The sequence below is a fragment of the Oncorhynchus mykiss genome, chromosome 17 (assembly GCF_013265735.2).
Source record: "Oncorhynchus mykiss isolate Arlee chromosome 17, USDA_OmykA_1.1, whole genome shotgun sequence".
Taxonomy (NCBI): Eukaryota; Metazoa; Chordata; class Actinopteri; order Salmoniformes; family Salmonidae; genus Oncorhynchus; species Oncorhynchus mykiss.
Window position 1 is genome coordinate 73,444,548 of NC_048581.1, and position 22,641 is coordinate 73,467,188.

The following is a 22,641-nucleotide window of genomic DNA, read 5'->3' on the forward strand; positions in this document are numbered from 1 at the left end:
GAATCAGTTGGTTAGAATATGATCGCAAATACGCGTCACACAACATGTACTATCGAGTTGATTTTCTCCCCAAAAGCTCTTGTTATTCAGTGTTGTTTCAGCCCTTACATCCTCCGTAATGTCAGTCAGTAGCCATTTGTCCCGCCCTTTATCACCGGGAAACGACCAATCACCGCACTTTGGAATCTCTGTGGGGTGACGTTGCATGTATTCAGCGCATGCGCGCGTTACTTTCGACGCTCCATAGCTTGCAGCAGTGTGAAGATGGCGGCAGGCTCCGATTTGCTAGATGAGGTTTTCTTTAACGCTGAGGTGGACGAGAAAGTAGTTCGTGATCTTGTGGGGTCTCTTGAGTCCGAGTTTTCGGGTCACGAGAGCCCTGAGGCAAGTAGCCAGACAGTCGCTAAACACATGGCCAGTTCCGGGACAGGGTTTAATGCTAATGTCCAGCAGAACAAACGGGGACTTGCTCAAGAGGTTGCAAAAGCAGGTATGCTGTGGTAACGTTGTTTTGCTTGTTGTTTCAAGTGTAAACGAAAGCAAACACTAGTTTATTTGTTCACCCCCTTCTCTCACCCTTGTTTCCGCTCCACAACAGGGGCTGGAGTGCAAAAGGGGTGTCATTATTAGTAATACGTGGTCCCAGGGTTCAGCTATGGATGCCTCATCGAGTGAGTCGGACTCATCGGCACGACACGGCCAAGGAAAGACTGTTGCTGTCAGTGCCAGTATAATAACTCCTCTCCCAAACCACGGGGGGAAAGTAGCCTCTTCCGCAACTCAAACTTTGAATGGAGGCAGTTTAATGAACTGTCACAATTCAGGAAGCGCTGTCTCTCTCACTGGGGCACCGCTGTCAAGTAGTTGCACGAGTAGCGGCAATGCCTCGGTAGCTGTCACAGTTGTCAACAACGGGCCGGGGTTGTCAAAAGGACATGCGAGCGCAGTAATGCCACCTTCATTGAACACCACTATCACCCAGACATCATTCGTGAACTCTCAGAATGTTGTCACCTCGTCTCACGCTGCGAGTCTGGGCACTGGACCTGCCATATCACATATTGTGAGGCCATCTATGCAAACTGCGGGATCGGGTACAGCGAATGGTCCTAATGTGGGATTGCCTTTCGATTGCCTGAACAATGGTCAGTCGCCCACGTCTGTGGCTGTCAGTGCGGGGTCGCACATGATCATGGCAGAGGCGCCCAAAACAAGCATACAGACTGCTTCATGTGCTGTAACGAACCCGTCGTTCCAGAGCGCACCGAGGGCTTCCACTCCGGTGACAGTGGCTGCAAGCCCGGGAGGGAGCCGTTCTATCGCGCAACAGGTGTTGGCGCCTCGGCACCCCCAGACATCCCCGAACCAGCCCAACGTTCAGAACATCCAGCTTCCCCCAGGTACGTTTGTCTCTCTTTGAAATTAAATAGTTACAAAAACGTAATATACGAAAACATAATATTGTTCCTATTTATAATTGTATGCCTACACATTGTTTTAAAGACAGTCAAATAGAAGTATATTGCAGACTTGGTTTTGTAATAGTGTACTTGCTGCTTCATTGATTATTCTCTGATGATGTTGACCCGTCAATCAAAGGGAAAAAAAACGTACTGGTTGTTCATTGCTTCGTCATTTGCACAGAACATCCCAAACTTTCCCTGCTGATCTGTCTTGGTTGTTCATTGAATTGATGTAGAGTGCCCTGTCGTGCCTCTCAAACGCTCTCCTGTTGTCTGTGCTGCGCTGTTCTCTGCCTGTGCACTGTTAACACTCCTGTCAACTCATGTTAACACTCAGGAAATGGAAATTGATGTATGACAAGTACATAATCAAATACTCAGATATTTTCAATATATTTTCTCTTATCCCTATGATTTATTTATTCTATCATGTAACATTTAGCCTACACAGTAAAAAGTTTGATCACTCATAAACACCAACAGATATAAGGGAAGGCAGACAGGGATATGGCATGTGTAAGTATAGCATACAGTTCTGGCCTGGTAAGAGTACTACTACTGTATTACCTGTATGCTGTATGATGATGACGACCACCACCAGAAGTGGAGACTGTTGCTGCCCTATGTGCCAGCCTGTCTAAGAAGTGTGTGTGTATAATGTCCTGTCCTCTGTGAGCTCTCTGTGAATACAGGACCAGCTTTGCCTGTAATGCAGCCAGTCTTTTTCTTGAGACCCTTCTTGTAGCGTAGTCAGTGTTGATCCCCCTGTGGCGAGGCACGGTGTCCCAATGCATTGCCATGTAGATTACAGCGTGACTCGTTTACACTGCCGCTTCGGTCTGTATGGAACTCTACCGTCTTGCCTTGCTTCTTTAGGAAGACTGATTTGCATGAAATGGCACAGTGTTTATGGCCCTTATCCAGCGCTCTATCTCTCAGCTAAATGTTAGCAGATGTGGGAGGATCGGAGCTGAACAGCCTCCAAGTACCTGTTCTACAGAATCCCTCTTCTGTTGATGTAGAGGAGTGTTGTTACAAATTTATTACAGGGTTACAAAGTGTTGTAAAGGGAATCTAACATGGTGACAGGACGGTTACGGGAATGATCTTTTCTCTTTCCGACAGGTATGGTCCTGGTGCGCAGTGAGAGTGGGCAGCTGTTGATGATCCACCAGCAGACCCTGGCTCAGATGCAGTCCCAGTCCCAATCCCAGGGAGTCATGGCCCCCCGCCCAGCCACCCCCACCAGCACTCCTCCTTTCCAGATCACCTCAGTCCAGGTTTGTTCAATAGACAAGATCACCTCATGCACACCTACCCCCAAAAGTGCTCTCCAGATCAGACTGTCTTCCTATTTTCCTCAGGCTCCTGGAACGCCCATCCTCACTAGGCAGGTGACTCCCACCACTATCATCAAGCAGGGCTCACCTGTGCCAACCTCTGCTCCTGTCACCACCACACTCCAGAGGCCTCCTGTCCTACAGGTACAGTGGGGGACTACAGCAGAGCAGGAGAGATGTAGTAGGATACACACAGTTGGTTATATTATACAGTAGGGCCTTAGCAGAAGGCAGAAACGGCACCAGTCATGTGAAATTTGCTTTTTTTAAATTCTCTCGAGGGCCTCTTCTGTAACGTAGGCATCACTTTGGAGCTTGAATCCCCTTTTGTGTATGAAAGTGCTTTCCTGGTGTGTCAGTTGAGTGTGTGTGTATGTGTGTTTTCTGTGCATCTACTATGAGTGCAAGGCTGCAGGCTCTCACACACTCATTATCACAGCCAGTGGTTTCAGTGAATGCCTGATTTGTCCCGGGCCAACAGTTTCTGACTCCTTTTCAGTTCTCTCAGGTCTTGTATGCACTGGGTCCTTTTTTAAAGGGATCTGAAGAGTGTTTGTTGTCGGCCAGTGATGGATAGTATGTGTGTGGAGCCCCATGCTATAGCTCTCCTCCCCTTTAACTTCCTTGGGACTGGGGGGCAGTATTGAGTAGCTTGGTTAAAAAGGTGCCCAGAGTAAACTGCCTGCCCAAAAGGCCCAAAAGCTAGAATATGCATGTAATTTGTATATTTGGATAGAAACACTCTGAAGTTTCTAAAACTGTTTGAATGATGTCTGTGCGTATAACAGAACTCATATGGCAGGCAAAAAAAAACCTGATAAAAAAATCCAACCAGGAAGTCTGAGGTTTGTAGTTTTTCAAGTCATTGCCTATCAAACATACAGTGTCTATGGGGTCATATTGCACTTCCTAAGGCTTCCACTAGATGTCAACTGTCTTTAGAACCTTGTTTGAGGCTTCTACTGTGAAGGAGGAGAGAATGAGAGCTGATTGAGCCAGAGGTCTGGCAGAGTGCCATGAACTGATTACGCGCACCCCCGTGAGCGGTAGCTGCGTTCCATTGCATTTCTAAAGACAAAGGAATTCTCCGGTTGGAACATTATTGAAGATTTATGTTGAAAACATCTAAATATTGATTCTATACATCGTTTGACATGTTTCTACGAACTGTAATATAACTTTTTTTTAAATTTCGTCTGAACAAGTGATCGCGAAATGCGCTAACAAAAGGGAGGTATTTGGACATAAATTATGGACTTTATCGAACATAACAAACATTTATTGTGGAACTGGGATTCCTGGGAGGGCATTCCGATCAAGATCATCAAAGGTAAGTGAATATTTATAACGCTATTTCTGACTTTTCTGACACCTCTCCTTTGGAAAATGGCTGGATGTTTTTCTGTGGCTAGCGCTGACCTAACATAATCGCAAGGTGTGCTTTCGCCGTAAAGCCATTTTGAAATCTGACACAGCGGTTGCATTAAGGAGAAGTTTATCTATATTCCATGCATAACATTTGTATCTTTTATCAATGTTTATTATGAGTATTTCTGTAATTTGATGTGGCTCTCTGCACTTTCACTGGATGTTTGTTTGAGACGATGCATTTCTGATCATAACACACCAATTTCAAATGTGGTTTTTGGACATAAAGATAACTTTATCGAACAAAACACACATTTATTGTGTAACATGAAGTCCTGTGAGTGCCATCTGATGAAGATCATCAAAGGTTAGTGATTAATTTAATCGCTATTTCTGATTTTTGTGAGCCCTCTCCTTGGCTGGAAAATGGCTGTATGGTTTTCTGTGACTAGGTGCTGACCTAACATAATCGTTTGGTAGGCTTTACCGCGAAAGCACATTTGAAATCGGGCACTGTGGCTGGATTTACAAGAAGTTTATCTTTAAAATTATGTAAAATACTTGTATGTTTGAGAAACTTTATTAATTGGATTTCTGTTGTTTTGATTTTGGCGCCCTGCAATTTCACTGGCTGTTGGCGAGGTGGGACGATACTGTCCCATATATCCCAGAGAAGTCAATGCGGTGTCTCCTCAAAGCTCACTATTTTGGTCATACATTTGATCTACTTTATGGTGCATTGCATATAACAACCTGGATGATGTGTGTATTTCCCCCCCAGAGTCCCATGATCGTGGTAGGGGCTGCTGCAAGCACTTCTATGGGGACAGCGCTACCAGGGGCCACCCAGAAGACCGTCACCGCATCACCCGGGACCACTGTCACCTTGGCAACGGTGCGGAACTAGGTTCCACCCACCCCCATTGGTCAGGGCTAGGTCCTCTGTTCAGGGAATGCTCCTTTGCTAGACCATAGCTGTATTTCTAGTGCTTTTATGGTCTCTGGTAAACACAATACAAATACTGCAAATTTAGAAGGATATGATAGAAGGATATGATGGCTTTTGATGACGCAAGAGCCCATGATGGTTCCTCAAATAAGGAGCTTGACTTTGTTTCTAAGGCTGCCCCTTGTTTGTTTTGCTGTAGGAGACGATGGAGAATGTGAAGAAATGCAAGAACTTCCTGTCTACATTAATCAAGCTGGCGTCCAGCGGGAAGCAGTCCTCAGAGACTGCCGCCAACGTTAAAGACCTGGTCAAAGATCTCCTGGTGAGTGACCACACCAGGGCTGCAGGAAAACATGTGGCGAGGCGGCATTTGCCACCGCACTTTTCAATCAGTGATTTAGTTTAATAAAATATATTGATGCAAAGTGTTAAGTGCTGTTTTTTTGACGGTTTTGCCTCATGAGTTGACAACTCACACACAATTTCTCTGGTCTTCACATCGGAATGCTGCTTCAGGCTCTTAACGTGTCTTGACCAATCAGATTCAAGTAAATTGCAGGTCGCATGGTCTGGGCACAAAGCTTAAGGTGTTGTCTCAACTTATCCAGTATTTATTTAGCAAGTGTGATAACACATCACTCCCGTCAGACACAAGCAAAAACTCTGTGGGGCGGCAGGTAGTCTAGTGGTTAGAGCGTTGGACTAGTAACAGGAAGGTTGCAAGATTGAATCCCGGAGCTGACAAGGTAAAAATCTGTTGTTCTGCCCCTGAACAAGGCAGTTAACCCACTGTTCCTAGGCCGTCATTGTAAATAAAAAATTGTTCTTAACTCACTTGCCTAGTTAAATAAAAGTCCAATTTAAAATAAATAAATAAAAGCAAAAACTCTTCCAGAAATGTAGTAGCCTATACACCTAAACATTAGCCATCTGACATGCGGTATTGTATTGAAACCACTATTTTTTAGTCTGATCAACTGTAGGCTACTAACAACAGCAACTGTCTAGTTCCCACTATCCCAGAAATGTTCCAAAAAGCTTATTTCTCTCAAATCCTGGGCACACATTTGTTTACATGGCTGTTAGTGAGCATTTATCCTACCAAGATAATCCATTTACCTGACAGGTGTGACATATAAAGGACCTGATTAAACAGCATGATCATTACACAGGTGCACCCTGTGCAGGGGACAACAAAAAAATCTGGAGTTTTGTCACACAACACAATGCCACAGTCTCAAGTTTTGAGAGAGCGTGCAATTGGCATGTTGACTGCAGTAATGTTGACCAGAGCTGTTTCCAGATCATGTTCATGTTAATTTCTCTACCATAAGCTGCCTCCAACGTCGTTTTAGAGAACTTGTGAGGCCGGTTTGACGTACTGCCAACTGCAGACCACGTGTAACAGCCAGCCCAGGACCTCCACATCTAGCTTCTTCACCTGCGGGATCGTCTGAGGCCAGCCACCTAAATAGCTGATGAAACTGAGGACTATTTCTGTCTGTAATAAAGCCCTTTTGTGGGGAAAAACTCATTCTGATTGGCTGGGCCTGGCTCCCCAGTAGGTTGGCATATGCCCTCAGGCCCACCCATGTCTGTGCCCCTGCCAGTCATGTGAAATCCATAGATTAGGGCCTAATGAATGTATTTCAATTTACTTATTTCCTTATATGAATTATAACTCAGTGAAATTGTTGCATGTTGCATTTTTATATTTTTGTTCAGTATATTAAAACTTGGGCTGACTAGTTTACCTAGACTTTTTCAATCCAAAATGATTAACTGGAATGAATCAATAAACACAATAGCTCACAGACTGAATACATCTTTAATTAGGCTTGCAGTTGCGTAGGGCAGGACTACATGATGCAAACCTGCATAAGGCAAACTCAGCCCTGTGTGTTGTATTGTCCAAATAGGTTGCTTTCCAAGAGGTGTCTGAATAGGAAACCCCCCTAGTCCTTTAAAATATAGTTCTTATGAACAAGTACAAGGTTGCTGCAGTTTGACAGAGTTTTCATCCTCCCCAAGGCCAGGAGATTTTTTTTTTAAACCATGTGACTTGATTTAGAAAAACTCTGGTCCCATCATAGCCCATATTAAACCTTTTTATGGCAAATGAATCACATTATACCGTATAAGGTCTAGAGTTTTACCGGGTTAGGTTACCAGAAAACTACAGGCCCCAGAATTTTTTTTGCCACACCACTGGGTGGTGCCACTTCTAGACCAGACACACCACTGATGGGATCAGGGTAGAGATCAGGACTGTTGGCGTCAGCTGCTGAGAGTATCACAATAGACAGGGATTGCAATCTGATGATTAACATTTTGCATATTTCTTTGGAACTGATGGTCTGTTCTCATTTCCAACAGGAAGGGAAGATTGAAGTCGAGGACTTCACTAACAGGTTATACAGAGAGCTCAACTCCTCACCTCAGCCTTACCTCGTGCCTTTCCTCAAGGTAAGGAATCCTCCTACGCACCATTGAATAAACAAAACCAAGTTATGACTCAGTCTTCAGCACCCACCCACCAGTTTGCTTACCCACCAAACTATTTTGCCAAATTATCAAATTATCTCTGCCTTTCTGTCTGTCTGTCCTCCAGAGGAGCCTTCCTGCTCTGCGGCAGCTCACCCCAGACTCAGCAGCCTTCATCCAGCACAGTGGGCTCCAGCAGCAGGCCTCTGCCACCACCCCTACCACTGTGGTACTGGACAGCCCAGCCCTGCGCCCTGCAGCCCCAACCATCAGACCACACCTCCAGCCTGTCATCAGCAAACAGGGGCTGACTACCCCAATGGTACTATACCACCATATTGCTATTAATAGTGATAGATTATAATCACATCTCATTGTTTACTCTTATTAAAATCGTTAGTATTAGAAGTACACTACATGAACAAAAGTATGTTGAACATCTCATTCCAAAATAATGGGCAATAATATGGAGGTGTGCCTCACTTTGTTGCTATAACAGCCTCCACTGTTCTGGGAAGGCTTTCCACTAACGTTGGAACATTGCTGCGGGGACTTGCTTCCATTCAGCCACGAGCACGAGTGAGGTTGGGAACTGATGTTGAGCGATTAGGCCTGGTTCGCAGTCGGCATTCCAATTCATCCCAAAATTGTTTGATGGAGTTGAAGTCAGGGCTCTGTGCAGGGCAGTCAAGTTGTTCCAAAACCATCTTGACAAACCATTTCTGTATTGGCCTCACTTTGTGCACGGGGACATTATCATGCTGAAACTGGAAAGGTCCTTCCCCAAACTGTTTGCCACAAAGTTGGAAGCACAGAATCGTCTAGAATGTCATTGTATGCTGTAGCGTTAAGATTTCCCTTCACTGCATCGCAGTGCTTGAGGCGTCACTACAAACCTGGGTTCGATCCCAGGCTGTGTCACAGCCGGCCGTGACTGGGAAACCCATGAGGCGATGCACAATTGGCCCAGCGTCGTCCGGGTTAGGGGAGGGTTTGGCCGGACGGGATTTGACTTCAGTTGCCAGCTGGACGGTGTTTCTACCAACACATTGGTGCGGCTGGCTTCCGAGTTAAGTGAGCAGTGAGTCAAGAAGCAGTGCGGCTTGGCAGGGTCGTGTTTCGGAGGACGCATGGCTCTCGACCTTCATAGGGTTGTTGCAGTGATGGGACAAGACTGTAACTACCAATTTGGATATCACGAAAAAGGGGTAAAAATTACAACAAACAAAAAATAGTTTCCTTCACTGGAACTAAGGGGCCTAGCCCGAACCATGAAAAAGAGCCTCAAACCATTATTCCTCCACCACCAAACTTTACAGTTGGCACTGCATTGGAGCAGGTAGCGTTCTCCTGGCATCCGCCAAACCCAGATTTGTCCGTCGGACTGCCAGATGGTGAAACATGATCCACTGCTCCTGAGTCCAAACGCGGCGAGCTTTTACATCACTCCAGCTGAAGCTTGGCATTGCACATGGTGATCTTAGGCTTGTGTGCGGCTGCTCGGGCATGGAAACCCATTTCATGAAGCTCCCGTTGAACAGTTATTGTGCTGACGTTGCTTCCAGAGGCAGTTTGGACCTCTGTAGTGAATGTTACAACCAAAGACAGACGATTTTTATGCGCTTCAGCACTCGGCGGTATCATTCTGTGAGCTTGTGTGGCTTAGCACTTCGCGGCTGAGCCGTTGTTGCTCCTAGACGTTTCCACTTTACAATAACAGCACTTACAGTTGACCAGGGCAGCTAGAGCAGAGCTGAAATTTGACAACTGACTTGTTGGAAAGGTGGCATCCTATGATGTTGCCACATTGAAAGTCACTGAGCTCTTCAGTAAGGCCATTCTACTGCCAATGTTTACTATGGAGATTGCATCAGTGTGCTCGGTTTTATACACCTGTCAGCAGCGGGTGTGGCTGAAATAATTGTTTGAAGGCGTTGTCCATATACTTTGTATATATAGTGTATATGAAAGGATTTCCCACCTACATCTTTCCAACTGCCCCATTGACCCCTAACCTTGAACCATCAGGTGCTCCAGCCTCGGCAGCAGGGGGCAATGGTAAGGCCTCTTCAGATGACCCCCATGGTGACCCTCAGAGGTCCGCCCCCCCACAGTCACATCATGCTGGGACAGCCACAGGTGCAGCTCAAACAGCTACAGACAGGTGAGTGGGGGAGGAGACCATGTAATACAAAAAGAGAAACCAAGAAATCACATCTGTCTGATCTCTTTTTCATTCCTGTCTATCTCCCAGTCCCTGTAGTGAATCCTGGAGTGTTGACTGGATCTAAGTCGTCTCCTGTTGCTGCCTCTCTGGCCACTGTAGTTCAGAAGAACAAGCTGAAAGAAGCTGGGGGCACGTTCAGGTCAGCTATGTATGTCCCATCCACAAACCAGTAGGAGGACAATTATCACAACTAAAATGAAAGATTGAAAAGTTCTGTAGCTGTTGCCTGGCTGACTGGGTTTTTTTGTGTCCAGGGATGACGATGACATCAATGATGTGGCATCTATGGCTGGGGTTAACCTGTCTGAGGAGAGTGCCCGTATCCTGGCAACCAACTCCGAGCTGGTGGGAGCGGTGACACGGTCCTGTAAGGACGAGGCCTTCCTCCATACCGCCACACTGACCAGTAGAATACTGGAAATAGGTGAGACTAACACACACACACACTTACACACACTGAAAAATGCACCTTTGAGCTTAGCTTTCACTGACTGCAAGTGTTTCCCCTCTTCAGGTAAGAAGTTTGGTGTGAGTGATCTGGGGCCGGAGGTAGTGAACTACGTGTCCCACGCCTCCCAGACCAGGCTGCAGAACCTGTTGGAGAAAGTCTCTGAGGTGGCCCAGCAGAGGAACATCAACTTCAAGGTCTTTACAGTTTTGTGCTTTATTTGCATCTTTAGCATGTGTTCCTATGGTCTGGTACTTGATGGTGAATGAATGTGTGTGTTGATAGGAGGACAGTCGGTACGAGCAGACGAGCGACATGCGAGCCCAGATCAAGTTCTTTGAGCAGCTGGATCAGATGGAGAAACAGAGGAAAGAGGAGCAGGAGAGAGAGATTCTGATGAAGGCAGCAAAGGTACTGAAGCTGTTTCAGCACAGACCCATTCCACTATCACTCCTATTATATTAGACTTTTAGGGCCACTAATGGTGAGAGGGTGGACATTAATTCCTTTATTCTGGAGACCCAGTTAACACATTCCGATCTGTTTTCTGATGGGTGTCCTTTCAGTCTCGTTCTCGTCAAGAAGACCCTGAGCAGCTGCGGTTGAAACAGAAGGCCAAAGAGGTAAGAGGGATGGATAGAATTTGGCATAATAAAATATGTGTCACCGAAGTGTCCATAGTAGGGGTGTGTTTGTGTAGGCCTATCTCGTGGATATGTGTTTGTCTCCAGATGCAGCAGCAGGAGCTGTTTCAGTTGAGACAGAAGGAAGCTAACCTGACGGCGCTGGCAGCCATCGGCCCCAGGAAGAAGAGGAAAATGGAGGCTGCAGCCGCTGCAGCTGGAGCTGAGGTAACATGATCTCCACCTTCTCTTAAAGTGTGGTTGTGGGCTGTTTATTCATGTAGTCAAATCGCAATCTTCTGTCTCCTTTTTTATTTGTCTTTTGCCCTCAAACTCCCCCTCAACTCTGCCACTTTCTCACTCTGTTTGTGGGCTGTTTCTTCATGTAGTCCAATCATGTAGTCAAATCGCAATCAAGTAGTCAAATCGCAATCTTCTGTCTCCTTTTTTATTTGTCTTTTGCCCTCAAACTTCCCCTCAACTATCTGCCACTTTATCACTCTCTGCCACTTCCAAACTCCCTCTTGTTCTCTCTGACTGTCACTCTCCCTCCCCATCTCTCTCTCAGGGCTCAGGGTCCAGTCCCGCTGCGTCTGGTAGTGGTAGTTCAGGAGCATCCAGACAGTTTATCCGCCAGCGCATCACTCGTGTCAACCTCAGGGACCTGCTCTTCTGTTTGGAGAATGAGAGAGACACCAGTCATTCCCATCTCCTCTACAAAGGCTTCCTCAAATAGACACCCAGAGAGCCAGTCCAGAGAGCTGTCACCCTAACCTTCACTAAAGCAACTCTCTCAAATAGGGCTGTACCCTAGAATTGGATAAAGAGGACAGCAATACAACGATGTCAAGATTCTCCAGGCCACAGTGAATGGAGCTACCTAAAGTGACTGGAACGTTTGTCTCCCCTGTATACTCTGGATGTCCTTTCGCTCTTCATCTGGTTCTAGGCCTGACTGCTCCCTCAACACTCCTCCACCTTCCATCAGAGCAATCCTGGAGCGTTCACATTTTCTACTGTTTTTATTTCCTTTTTATTGACTTTGTTTTAGAATCCCCTTTTAATGAAACTGTAAATAAATTAATACATTATTATACATTTTACTTGGAAGGCCGTTTTGTAGTGTGCAAACCGATTCTACAAAATAGTCAATTTATTTTATAATTCTGTTTATATGAAAAAATATATTTTTAATAATTAATCATCACTGTTTCTAGCGATTGTTAAGAACAATTATCCTTATTTTGTTTTTGGTATTCTATTGGCCTCTGAATTAGTTTGAACACTTCTGATTTCTTCTTGCCTTCCTGACAAAAGAAGCCATATATTTTAATATAATGTTGAACAGCAAAGCAATTCATCTAGTGATTCATTCTGAAATCTGAAGCAGTCAATGTGTCTTTAGTTTCTCTGTTTGAGCTTGTCTTGAATTCAATGTCTTGTATTTATATTCTGTAATCAGATCAAACACGTTTTTCTTTTCAGTCTCCATTTGTGTTTTTGAGATCACATCTCCTGTTTCTGCATGAGATAAGGTGTGAAAATGTGTATTTTAGAGGGAATGAGTTGATAGTCTCTACAATTGTATTCTAATGATTTAATATTTGTTTTATGCATTTTTGGGTCATTTAGGTATTTGCAATGATGAATTATTGGATTTCAACAATAGTAAAAACTATTTTAAAATAGACAAACTCAAAGGCCCCTTTGTCACCACAAAACAACTGTGCATATGCATGTAGGAAAGTTTCATTTTTATTAGTTTTATTGGACTGCATGTATTCTACCATTTCTCAAATAACTTTATTCTTATATTCTAACCCTAGACTTGATGATATTCTGAGGTATGAATGGTGATGTTATTATTTTTTAAAGCTGTCCTATCTGTTCAATAATCTGTGCTTCTGTTCTGATGCCCCATTGGACAGCCCTGGCTAGAACTCAGTGGTATATTTTCCTGATCACTTAGATTTTAGATGAAGATTTTTCAGTACCTGTTACTTTCCATATTTGTCTCTTACAGAGAAATCAAAGTAAGGGGGAAGCATTGCATGTCTCCCTTATTTCTTGTACATTTTGCACAGACACTTGTTCATATGTAAATATTTTACCTAAGGTTTTTTAACTGCAATGGTTTTGTATAGGATTGAAAGATAATAAACTCCTTCATTAAAAGTGCAAAATATTTTGCCATATTTTCATATTCATGCACTAGAGGACAATGCTACATCACTGACATTCATGTTCAGTTTATGAAATACAATTATTATTTGGTTATTGCAGATATTGGATGAACAGTGTTGTAGTTTTACAAGGTCAATATACTGTACAGACTTTCCATGTAGCTCATTTTAATTTAGGTGGTCCTAATCTTCAGGTTGAATCAATAGGATTGAGACATTTTCACATTCTCCTGACCCATTTCCTGTCTGCTGGCATCTATAAAACCAACATCTGTCATCATCAATATCTGTCCGCCAGCTCAACAGAACAGACAGACACAGCAGCATACCAGTCTGTCCTTCTGTTCTGTGTCGGTTCGGCTCGGTTCAGACATCCACTATTATTAAAAGACAGGAATGAGCTGCATAGTGTGCCTGACGTATTGGAAACAGATGCTACATCAGATGCCAAGTAACATTCACCACAACTGGGGGATTGAAACAATTACACCATTCGGAGTGTCTGTTGGGACATAGGCCTGATGTTACACTGATTGTGACCAGCTTCAACATGCATGCAGAACAATTCATATAATGGACAGCTGCAGCTTTCAATACTGATTAATTATATTTCCACTCTGTTCAATGGTCATGCTGTTCATTTCCACAAGATGGCAGTAGTAACTTGCGCTATTGACAGGTGTATGTTTTCAGATAACCTCAGCAGAGCAGGATCTGCTCAATGTGGATTTCATTATAAATTGTACGCTGCATGGCTGTGACTTGATTTATCCCTTTATCACTGAACTGTTTACTCAGTTCAATCTCCAATCTAAGACAGCCAGAGGGTGAGGTCAGTGCTCAGTGTCTGTGACCTATAAAGCATCATCTCATGGATGCTGTTGCTGAGCATATTCCTGAACAACACACATCTTTTCATTGAATAGTGATGATCTTATACAGTGTCAATAACTTACACAAGTATGTGGCACTCCCCCGAGTGAGCAGAGCACTCAATTCTGGGATGTGAGTCAGTGTTGGTTGCTTCCTTGGTGCCAGACAGACAGGGCATCTGAGTACAGCTCTGGTGTTTCAGGCTCACCTGCCCTTTGTGCTTCGGCCCAATCCAATATTTTCCCTGGTAATTCCCTTCTACTGCACGACATGGCTGCTCTTTCAGAGTTAAGTCCACATAATCTCCCACTTGAGTGCCAGAAACAGAACGGGGACTGTAGTTGCCTAGCGACATCTCAGTGAGTGCACCTGGAGGTGGTGGGTAAATACCCTGAGCCTTCAAGGGGGTAGAAGTGACATCACTGCTTCCTGTGATGTGTCATAGAACATGTTTGTTTATGACCTCTCATTTGTTAAAGGGAAACTGCACCCGCTGTCGTGACGTGACTTTCATTAACGTGATGACTGTTATTTATCGAAACAACTAACCATGTTTAATTGTGTAACAATTAAATTAATCATGTAACAATTAACTCATTAGGAATTTGAGGCACCACAGAAGAAGTTGTTTATAGAGTTACCATCTCCCGAATAAACTCTAAAATATATATGTTATATATCGATAAAAGTCACTTAATCATTACCTCATATCAGTCTCATTCTGAACGTTACATACTCCTTGGATCCGCAAGAACCCCAGCTTTACTTATGATTCAGCACTACACAAAATTATTGTATTTATTTACTAGCTAACAAAATAATAACACAGAATAACATAAACACAACACATGAGAAAAAGTCCCTAGTGGACTAACAACAGCATGACTGCTTGGTTACCACAAAAGACAGGGGTAGATAGGGAGAGGCAAAGAGAGAGTCAAACTTTTGTTGATACATGTGGAAACTACCCTCAAAGTAATAATTTACTCTGCAAATGAATCACCGCCCGTTTGGGTAAGAGATCATGAATGTAAACTCAGCAAACTCACTGTCAACTGCATTTATTTTCAGCAAACGTAACATGTGTAAATATTTGTATGAACATAACAAGATTCAACAACTGAGACATAAACTGAACAAGTTCCACAGACATGTGACTAACAGAAATTGAATAATGTGTCACTGAAAAAAGGGGATGTCAAAATCAAAAGTAACAGTCAGTATCTGGTGTGGCCACATGTGCATTAAGTACTGCAGTGCATCTCCTCCTCATGGACTGCACCAGATTTGCCAATTCTTGCTGTGAGATGATACCCCACTCTTCCACCAAGGCTCCTGCAAGTTCCCGGACATTTCTGGGGGGAATGGCCCTAGCCCTCACCCTTCGATCCAACAGGTCCCAGATGTGCTCAATGGGATTGAGATCTGGGATCTTCGCTGGCCATTGCAGAACACTGACATTCCTGTCTTGCAGGAAATTACGCACAGAACGAGCAGTATGGCTGGTGGCATTGTCATGCTGGAGGGTCATGTCAGGATGAGCCTGCAGGAAGGGTACCACATGAGGGAGGAGGATGTCTTCCCTGTAACGCACAGTGTTGAGATTGCCTGCAATGACAAGTGCAGGCCGATGATGCTGTGACACACCGCCCCAAACCATGACGGACCCTCCACCTCCAAACGATCCCACTCCAGAGTACAGGCCTCGGTGTAACGTTCATTCCTTCGACGATAAACGCGACCCTCACCCCTAGGTTAGACAAAACCGCAACTCGTCAGTGAAGAGCACTTTTTGCCAGTCCTGTCTGGTCCAGCGACGGTGAGTTTGTGCCCATTGGCGACATTGTTGCCGGTGATGTCTGGTGAGGACCTGCCTCACAACAGGCTTACAAGCCCTCAGTCCAGCCTCTCTCAGCCTATTGAGGACAGTCTGAGCACTGATGGAGGGATTGTGTGTTCCTGGTGTAACTCAGGCAGTTTTAGTTGCCATCCTGTGGTGTTCGGAGGTAGGGATCCTGTGCAGGTGTTGTTACACATGGTCTGCCACAGCGAGGGCGATCAGCCGTCCGTCCTGTCTTCCTGTAGCACTGTCTTAGGCGTCTCACAGTATGGACATTGCAATTTATTGCCCTGGGCACATCTTCAGTCCTCATTCCTCCTTGCAGCATGCTGAAGGCACGTTCACGCAAATGAGCAGGGATCCTGGGCATCTTCTTTTGGTGTTTTTCAGAGTCAGTAGAAAAGCCTCTTTAGTGTCCTAAGTTTTCATAACTGTGACCTTAATTGCCTACCGTTTGTAAGCTGTTAGTGTCTTAATGACCGTTCCATAAGGGTTTATTAATTGAACAAGCATGGGAAACAGTGTTAAAACCCTTTACAATGAATATCTGTGAAGTTATTTGAATTTGTATGAATTATCTTTGAAAGACAGGGTCCTGAAAAAGGGACGTTTCTTTTTTTGCAGAGTTTATTTACGTGTAGATATCTTTGTTCGTCATCTCTCTGTTGAAACCAGTCAATCATTCTATGGGGAAGTTGTAGTGTCCCGCTTCGGTGAAAGGCTCTGATTTTCCACCAGAGGTCACAATGTCCTTCTTCTTAGTTGTCTTGGTCTTGTACTGGAGTGTTCAAATAGAACAGATACACAGTGATTGTCTGAGATGGGATTTTCTCCTTCCCACCTCGTGTCTTTAGTCAATGTTCTAGGACCACTTTTATATGCCCAGCTGCAGACTGGCAATGTTAGGGTCTAGTCTTTACCTTCTAGTGTTGAGAGTTTCAGGGTTTCCAACCATTTTAATATGTGGACCACGGTCTCACGTCTTCTGGTATGGTGTGTTAAATCTTAGCGAGTCCTTTTAAGCACTCTGGTCGGAAAGGGCAGTTCCATCACACTGACACACTATTCTGACCTAATTCGGAGTGTGGCTACTTAATGTGCAAAGGACGTGAAAAAATATTATCTCATTAGAAAACCAAAATCACATTCCTATCTTAACAAAAATAGTTTAATCCTTGTATTATTGTATTAACATCATATTGGATGGAAACTTGACAGCCAAAGGGGGTTTCCTTCCTCAGTTACAGTATTTGGTTCATAAAGTTTTTAATAACATCACAAGGTGACAAGCAATATGACATGATTATTCTATAGATCCCCACGGACCATTCCTAACATTTCTATCTTAGAAATATTGTTCCAGTATTCACCTTTTCAGTGTTATTGTTTTGGCAGCAAAAGTCTCTTCATACTGAACTGCAGGAGGGAAATTCCCCTCCTCCCTAATTTATGACAGAGTGATAAGGTGTCAAAACATGATCTGAGTTCTACATCTTTTATTACTATGTGAAACTCAAAGCAAAACAAAACAATAAAGAACAAACGAACCGTGACTACAAATGCTGTGCTAACAGGCAACTAAACATAAACAATATCCCATAACCCACAGGTGGAAAAATTCTACTTAAGTATGATCCCCAATTAGAGACAACGATTACCAGCTGCCTCTAATTGGGAATCATACACAAACCCCAACATAGAAAATAAAACCTAGAACCCCACATAGAAAATATAAACTAGACTAAATTCCCTAGTCACGCCCTGACCTACTCTACCATAGAAAATACAGGCTTTCTATGGTCAGGACGTGACAACAACTGACTAGGTCTTCTTCTTCCTTTATGATGCATTGGTGATTTCACAATTTAATGTGCATTCCACCATCTACTATGCGGGATGTAAATAGGATTCCCCCAAAAAACTGAACTAAAATATTTTTTCTGTTAAAATAAATAAAACAGATCTGATCCCTACTCAGGCTCAAGGGGAACCTGGAACCTGGTCTTCTGGCGCCAGTACCCCTTGCAAGTCTTCCAATGTAAAATCCTTGATTCCCAAAAACGTTCCTGCTGCAGCCACAATAATGTCTAGTTTCTTCGACTTCTTTGAGACTTGTGCTGTACAGTATATATAACTGTGGCAATGAACGCAACAAAATCCACCTTTTTAACACACAGGCCAAATGTGAGTTGGCTTGGGAGTATGATTTAATGTGGGTATTTTGTGGGTGTGTCCTTGCCTCCACCAAGACAAACACATCTGTCAGAACCTTGCCCACACAGCTGTTTCCCTCCACTCCATCACAACAAACAAACCTCCTGCAGGTTGAGTTCAATAACTACAGGCATATGTATGGTAAGATGCCGGAGGAGGCTTTGAATAGGTTAGTAGCCTACAGAGTAATATTAGAATAATGCAATTGCTAAATTTATAACATATTCTTAACTAAGTGTTTTGATAACTTTCAAATATAGTAACAGGTCCATGTAGAATAAATAACCCTTTACATAATATCATAGAAGCAGTGTTCTGTAATATAACAATTTGCAGCTTTCACCTTTCATTGTCATTCCCAAGCGATACAGATACTATTGGTATTTTGTCTGGTGGTAATGGGACTGGTGCACACTGGCAAACATGTCAGAGTGGTCATACCTTCCTGTGTGGTGTCCCGTATACAACAGGAGTTCCCTGATCCTGTTGAACAGTACACTGGGTTTCTCCCTCCCCATATTGACTGATACCATTCAATTCAAGTGTCTAGTAAAAAATGTATGCCAAGTGCCAGATCTCTCTCCATTTAGATACATCAGTGTCAAGCACCTCTGTCAGTCTGGACTTCATCACATCATCTTGCATGTCTCCAACTGCTGGCTCCATACATGTTTCTGTAAACACATACACACATAGTGATGGTTCTATTACCAATGGCAGTTAGGATAGGTAATATCTGACACAAACAGTTACTATGTTGAAGCTTGTACAGGACAGATAAAAACCTACCCAATTATGGTCTCCCCATCAAACGACAGAGTCTGGAGTCTGGGAAAAGCCTATCCAGTCATCTCCATCTGTACAAATAGGCAGAGTTGAGGCAGAGTCATCAGTGACACATGGAATGAAAAGGGTGTTGCAAATACTGGACATTTCTGCTGCACTGTATTCTTAGTAATCACCTTCAGTCCCACATTGTGGATGTGTTAAGTGCCAGGTCTCTCTCCATTCAGAGACGTCAGTATCAAGCCTGTCTGCCGGTCAGGACTCCATCACTACATATTGCTAGTCTCCAAGTGGTGGCTCCATAGATGCATCTGTGAAATCATTCTGTACACAGTCACTGTTCTATTACCAATGGCAGTTCGGATTAGTGATATCTGACAAGCTGGTGGTGAAAGGAAGAGGTCAAGCCAAAGAACCTTCCCGTTGTTACCTATTCAGATAGATGTGCTCTTGAAGGGCCAGGATGGTTAAAAGTTAACAACGGTTCAAATGAAGAAGAGGCTCATTCTCAGAGGACCAGAGGTCAGGTTCATATGAGTTTTTACAGTTTGAATGAATAAGTCAAAGATCATGTAGCAGCTGACCTCCATCTCCATGAAGAGGAAGAACACCTATCCCTTATTTGCAACAACTTATTTCTCCTATTTACTTTCATGATTTTCATTGTTACAGAGTGGGTTAACTTTGACTTTAGGGTCGTTGAGTCATTTGGGTCAAGTGGAGTAGTGTGCTCCACCCTGGAAATGCTATAATAAGCCCAGTGTTTGGCACTGGAATGGGTTCATAACCGCAGCTGAACCTGTGAAGTCTTGACTGGGATTAATAGCTTGTTGCCCTCTTTAATGTGTCTCATTCAGACTAGCCCACTGCTGCAGGCCACACACACATGCACGCGTGCATGCACAAACACACATACACTCAGTGGCGACCGTCATTCAGGGCAGGTGGGGCAGAGCCTGTTTGGGCTTGCCTGTTTTGCATATTATTTTGGCATTAATACACGTCCCATATCAGTTTGTAACAATGTAAAAAAATTATATATTTCATTGAGTTAATAAAGCCGCATACAAACATGGTCTCCTTTTTGTTTTCTTGAGTAAGGCAGCTCCAAAATGGTGGTAGGGGCAAGTCAGCAGAAAATATGGAGCATTGCGCCGTGATTGGCTCAGTGTTCTGTCACTCATGGGGACTTTACGTCACTGCCAAGTGTAAGAGGAGACATTGTCAATCTTCCAGAGGCCCATCCTCAGTAGAACACACACAGATGAGCATTCTAACAACACCTTATTCTGTTGCATAAAACAACCATTTGATGCAATATCAGCATTATAACATAATCTTGTCATTTCTGTTCTGACATTCCCCTATTTTGAGAGTCCTCTCAACTTAACCAGTTAGAGCTCTAGGGGCGCTATTTCATTTTTGGATAAAAAACGTTCCCGTTTTAAGCGCGATATTTTGTCACGAAAATATGCTCGACTATGCATACACTCTGAAGTTTCAGAATCTGCAAAGATTTTGTCTGTAAGTGCCCCAGAACTCATTCTACAGGCGAAACCAAGATGATGCATCACCCAGGAATTAGCAGAATTTCTGAAGCTCTGTTTTCCATTCTCTCCTTATATGGCTGTGATTGCGCAACGAATGAGCCTACACTTTCTGTCGTTCGCCCAAGGTCTTAGCAGCATTGTGACGTATTTGTAGGCATATCATTGGAAGATTGGCCATAAGAGACTACATTTTCCAGAGGTCCGCCCGGTGTCCTTTGTCTAAATTTGTGCGTAATCTTCAGGTGCGGGCATTTTCTCCTGGGATTCAGGAGAGAAAGCACACTTCCACGAACGATATATCATCGAAGAGATATGTGAAAAACACCTTGAGGATTGATTCTAAACAACGTTTGCCATGTTTTCAGTCGATATTATGGAGTTAATTTGGAAAAAAGTTTGCGTTTTGAGGACTGAATTTATGGATTTTTTTTGGTAGCCAAATGTGATGTATAAAACGGAGCTATTTCTAATACACAAGGAATCTTTTTGGAAAAACTGAGCATCTGCTATCTAACTGAGAGTATCCTCATTGAAAACATCAGAAGTTCTTCAAAGGTAAATGATTTTATTTGAAGGCTTTTATGTTTTTGTTAATGTTGCGTGCTGGATGCTAACGCTAATGCTAACGCTAAATGCTAACGCGAAATGCTAACTCTAGCTAGCTACTTTTACACAAATTATTGTTTTCCTATGGTTGAGAAGCATATTTTGAAAATCTGAGATGACAGTGTTGTTTACAAAAGGCTAAGCTTGAGAGATGGCATATTTATTTCATTTCATTTGCGATTTTCATAAATAGTTAACGTTGTGTTATGCTAATGAGCTTGCTGATAGATTTACACAATCCTGGATACAGGGGTTTTTTCATAGCTAAACGTGACGCAGAAAACGGAGCGATTTGTCCTAAACAAATAATCTTTCAGGAAAAACTGAACATTTGCTATCTGAGAGTCTCCTCATTGAAAACATCTGAAGTTCTTCAAAGGTAAATTATTTTTTTGAATGCTTTTCTGTTTTTTTGTGTAAATGTTGCCAGCTGAATGCTAATGCTAAATGCTACGTTAGCCATCAATACTGTTACACAAATGCTTGTTTTGCAATGGTTGAGAAGCATATTTTGAAAATCTGAGATGACAGTGTTGTTAACAAAAGGCTAAGCTTGAGAGCTAGCATATTTATTTCATTTCATTTGCGATTTTCATGAATAGTTAACGTTGCGTTATGGTAATGAGCTTGAGTCTGTATTCACGAACCCGGATCCGGGATGGGGAGATCAGAAAGGTTAAAAGAAAATTACACGATTTAAAAACATTCATTCACATGTAGAAAATGCATACATTTTTCATAAACTAAGAAGCATAAAAGCAATAACTTATTGTATGGATTCATGCATAAGCTGCTATAGCACTGGCTCAGCCTCGTCCCAAGAAACTTTGCACTGCCTCCCATTTCAACCTCTAGCATTCTAGCAATTTGACTGGGGAGGTCATGATACACAGTCACCTGCACAAATCCATGAAGAAAAACCAAAGATGCACACAGTTCATGAGATTCAAAGCTATATCTTCATAGACAGTGCATGCAACAATGGAGTTTAACTTCTCTAGGGTAGGGGGCAGCATTTGGAAATTTGGATGAAAACCATGCCCAAATTAATCTGCCTTCTACTCAGGCCCAGAAGATGGGATATGCATATAATTAGTAGATTTGTATAGACAACACTCTAAAGTTTCCAAAACTGTTAAAATAATGTCGGTGAGTATAACAGATCTCATTTGACTGGCGAAAACCTAAGAAAAATCCATTCAGGAAGTAGGGTTTTTGTTGTTGTTGTAGTTTTCTATTCAATGCCATTACAGGGTCCATTGACTTAGGACACAAATTGCAGTTCCTATGCCTTCCACTAGATGTTAACAGTCTTTAGAAATTGTGTCAGGCTTGTATTCTGAAAAATGAGGGAGTAAGAGCAGTCTGAATGAGTGGACCCTGCCGTGTCACAGAGCTTTTTCATTCGCGCGACCGAGAGAGTGCCTTTCTTTTTTACCTTTTATATTGACGACGTTATTGTCCGGTTTAAATATTATCAATTATTTAGGCTAAAAACGGATATAAAGAGAGACTTTATCGAACAAAAGGAACATTTATTGAATAAATGAATGTCGTCTGAGTGCAAACATATGAAGATCATTAAAGGTATGTGATTAATTTTATCTCTATTTCTGACTTGTGTAACTCTTCTACTTGGCTAGTTACTGTTTGTAATGATTTGTCTTCTGGGCTATGTTCTCAAATA

At 43.1% G+C, this 22,641-nt stretch overlaps 1 protein-coding gene across 4 annotated transcripts; it reads left to right on the top strand.

Annotated features, from left to right (window-relative positions):
- Positions 1-202: 202 nt before the first annotated feature.
- Positions 203-13,085, top strand: taf4a (TAF4A RNA polymerase II, TATA box binding protein (TBP)-associated factor). Of its 4 annotated transcripts, none has more exons than XM_021569678.2 (16): positions 203-490; positions 599-1,400; positions 2,589-2,743; positions 2,828-2,947; positions 4,953-5,066; positions 5,320-5,442; positions 7,497-7,586; positions 7,732-7,926; positions 9,633-9,768; positions 9,859-9,979; positions 10,086-10,255; positions 10,346-10,476; positions 10,565-10,690; positions 10,846-10,902; positions 11,011-11,130; positions 11,471-13,085. In XM_021569678.2, the coding sequence occupies exons 1-16, from the start codon at positions 437-439 to the stop codon at positions 11,636-11,638; spliced, it is 2,682 nt and encodes an 893-aa protein (XP_021425353.2). In that variant the 5' UTR covers positions 203-436; the 3' UTR covers positions 11,639-13,085. The 4 variants fall into 4 exon arrangements, with proteins under 4 accessions (XP_021425353.2, XP_021425354.2, XP_021425350.2 ...); XM_021569679.2 differs by having other exon boundaries at positions 9,859-9,970; XM_021569675.2 differs by having other exon boundaries at positions 10,846-11,130.
- Positions 13,086-22,641: the final 9,556 nt, after the last annotated feature.

Bases quoted from the DNA above. Each gene is read 5' to 3' on its own strand.
- taf4a (XM_021569675.2), top strand. From the start codon at position 437: ATGCTAATGTCCAGCAGAACAAACGGGGACTTGCTCAAGAGGTTGCAA. The intron at 5,067-5,319 runs GTGCGGAACTAG...GTTTTGCTGTAG, and splicing joins CCACTGTCACCTTGGCAACG to GAGACGATGGAGAATGTGAA. The intron at 9,769-9,858 runs GTGAGTGGGGGA...TCTATCTCCCAG, and splicing joins GCTCAAACAGCTACAGACAG to TCCCTGTAGTGAATCCTGGA.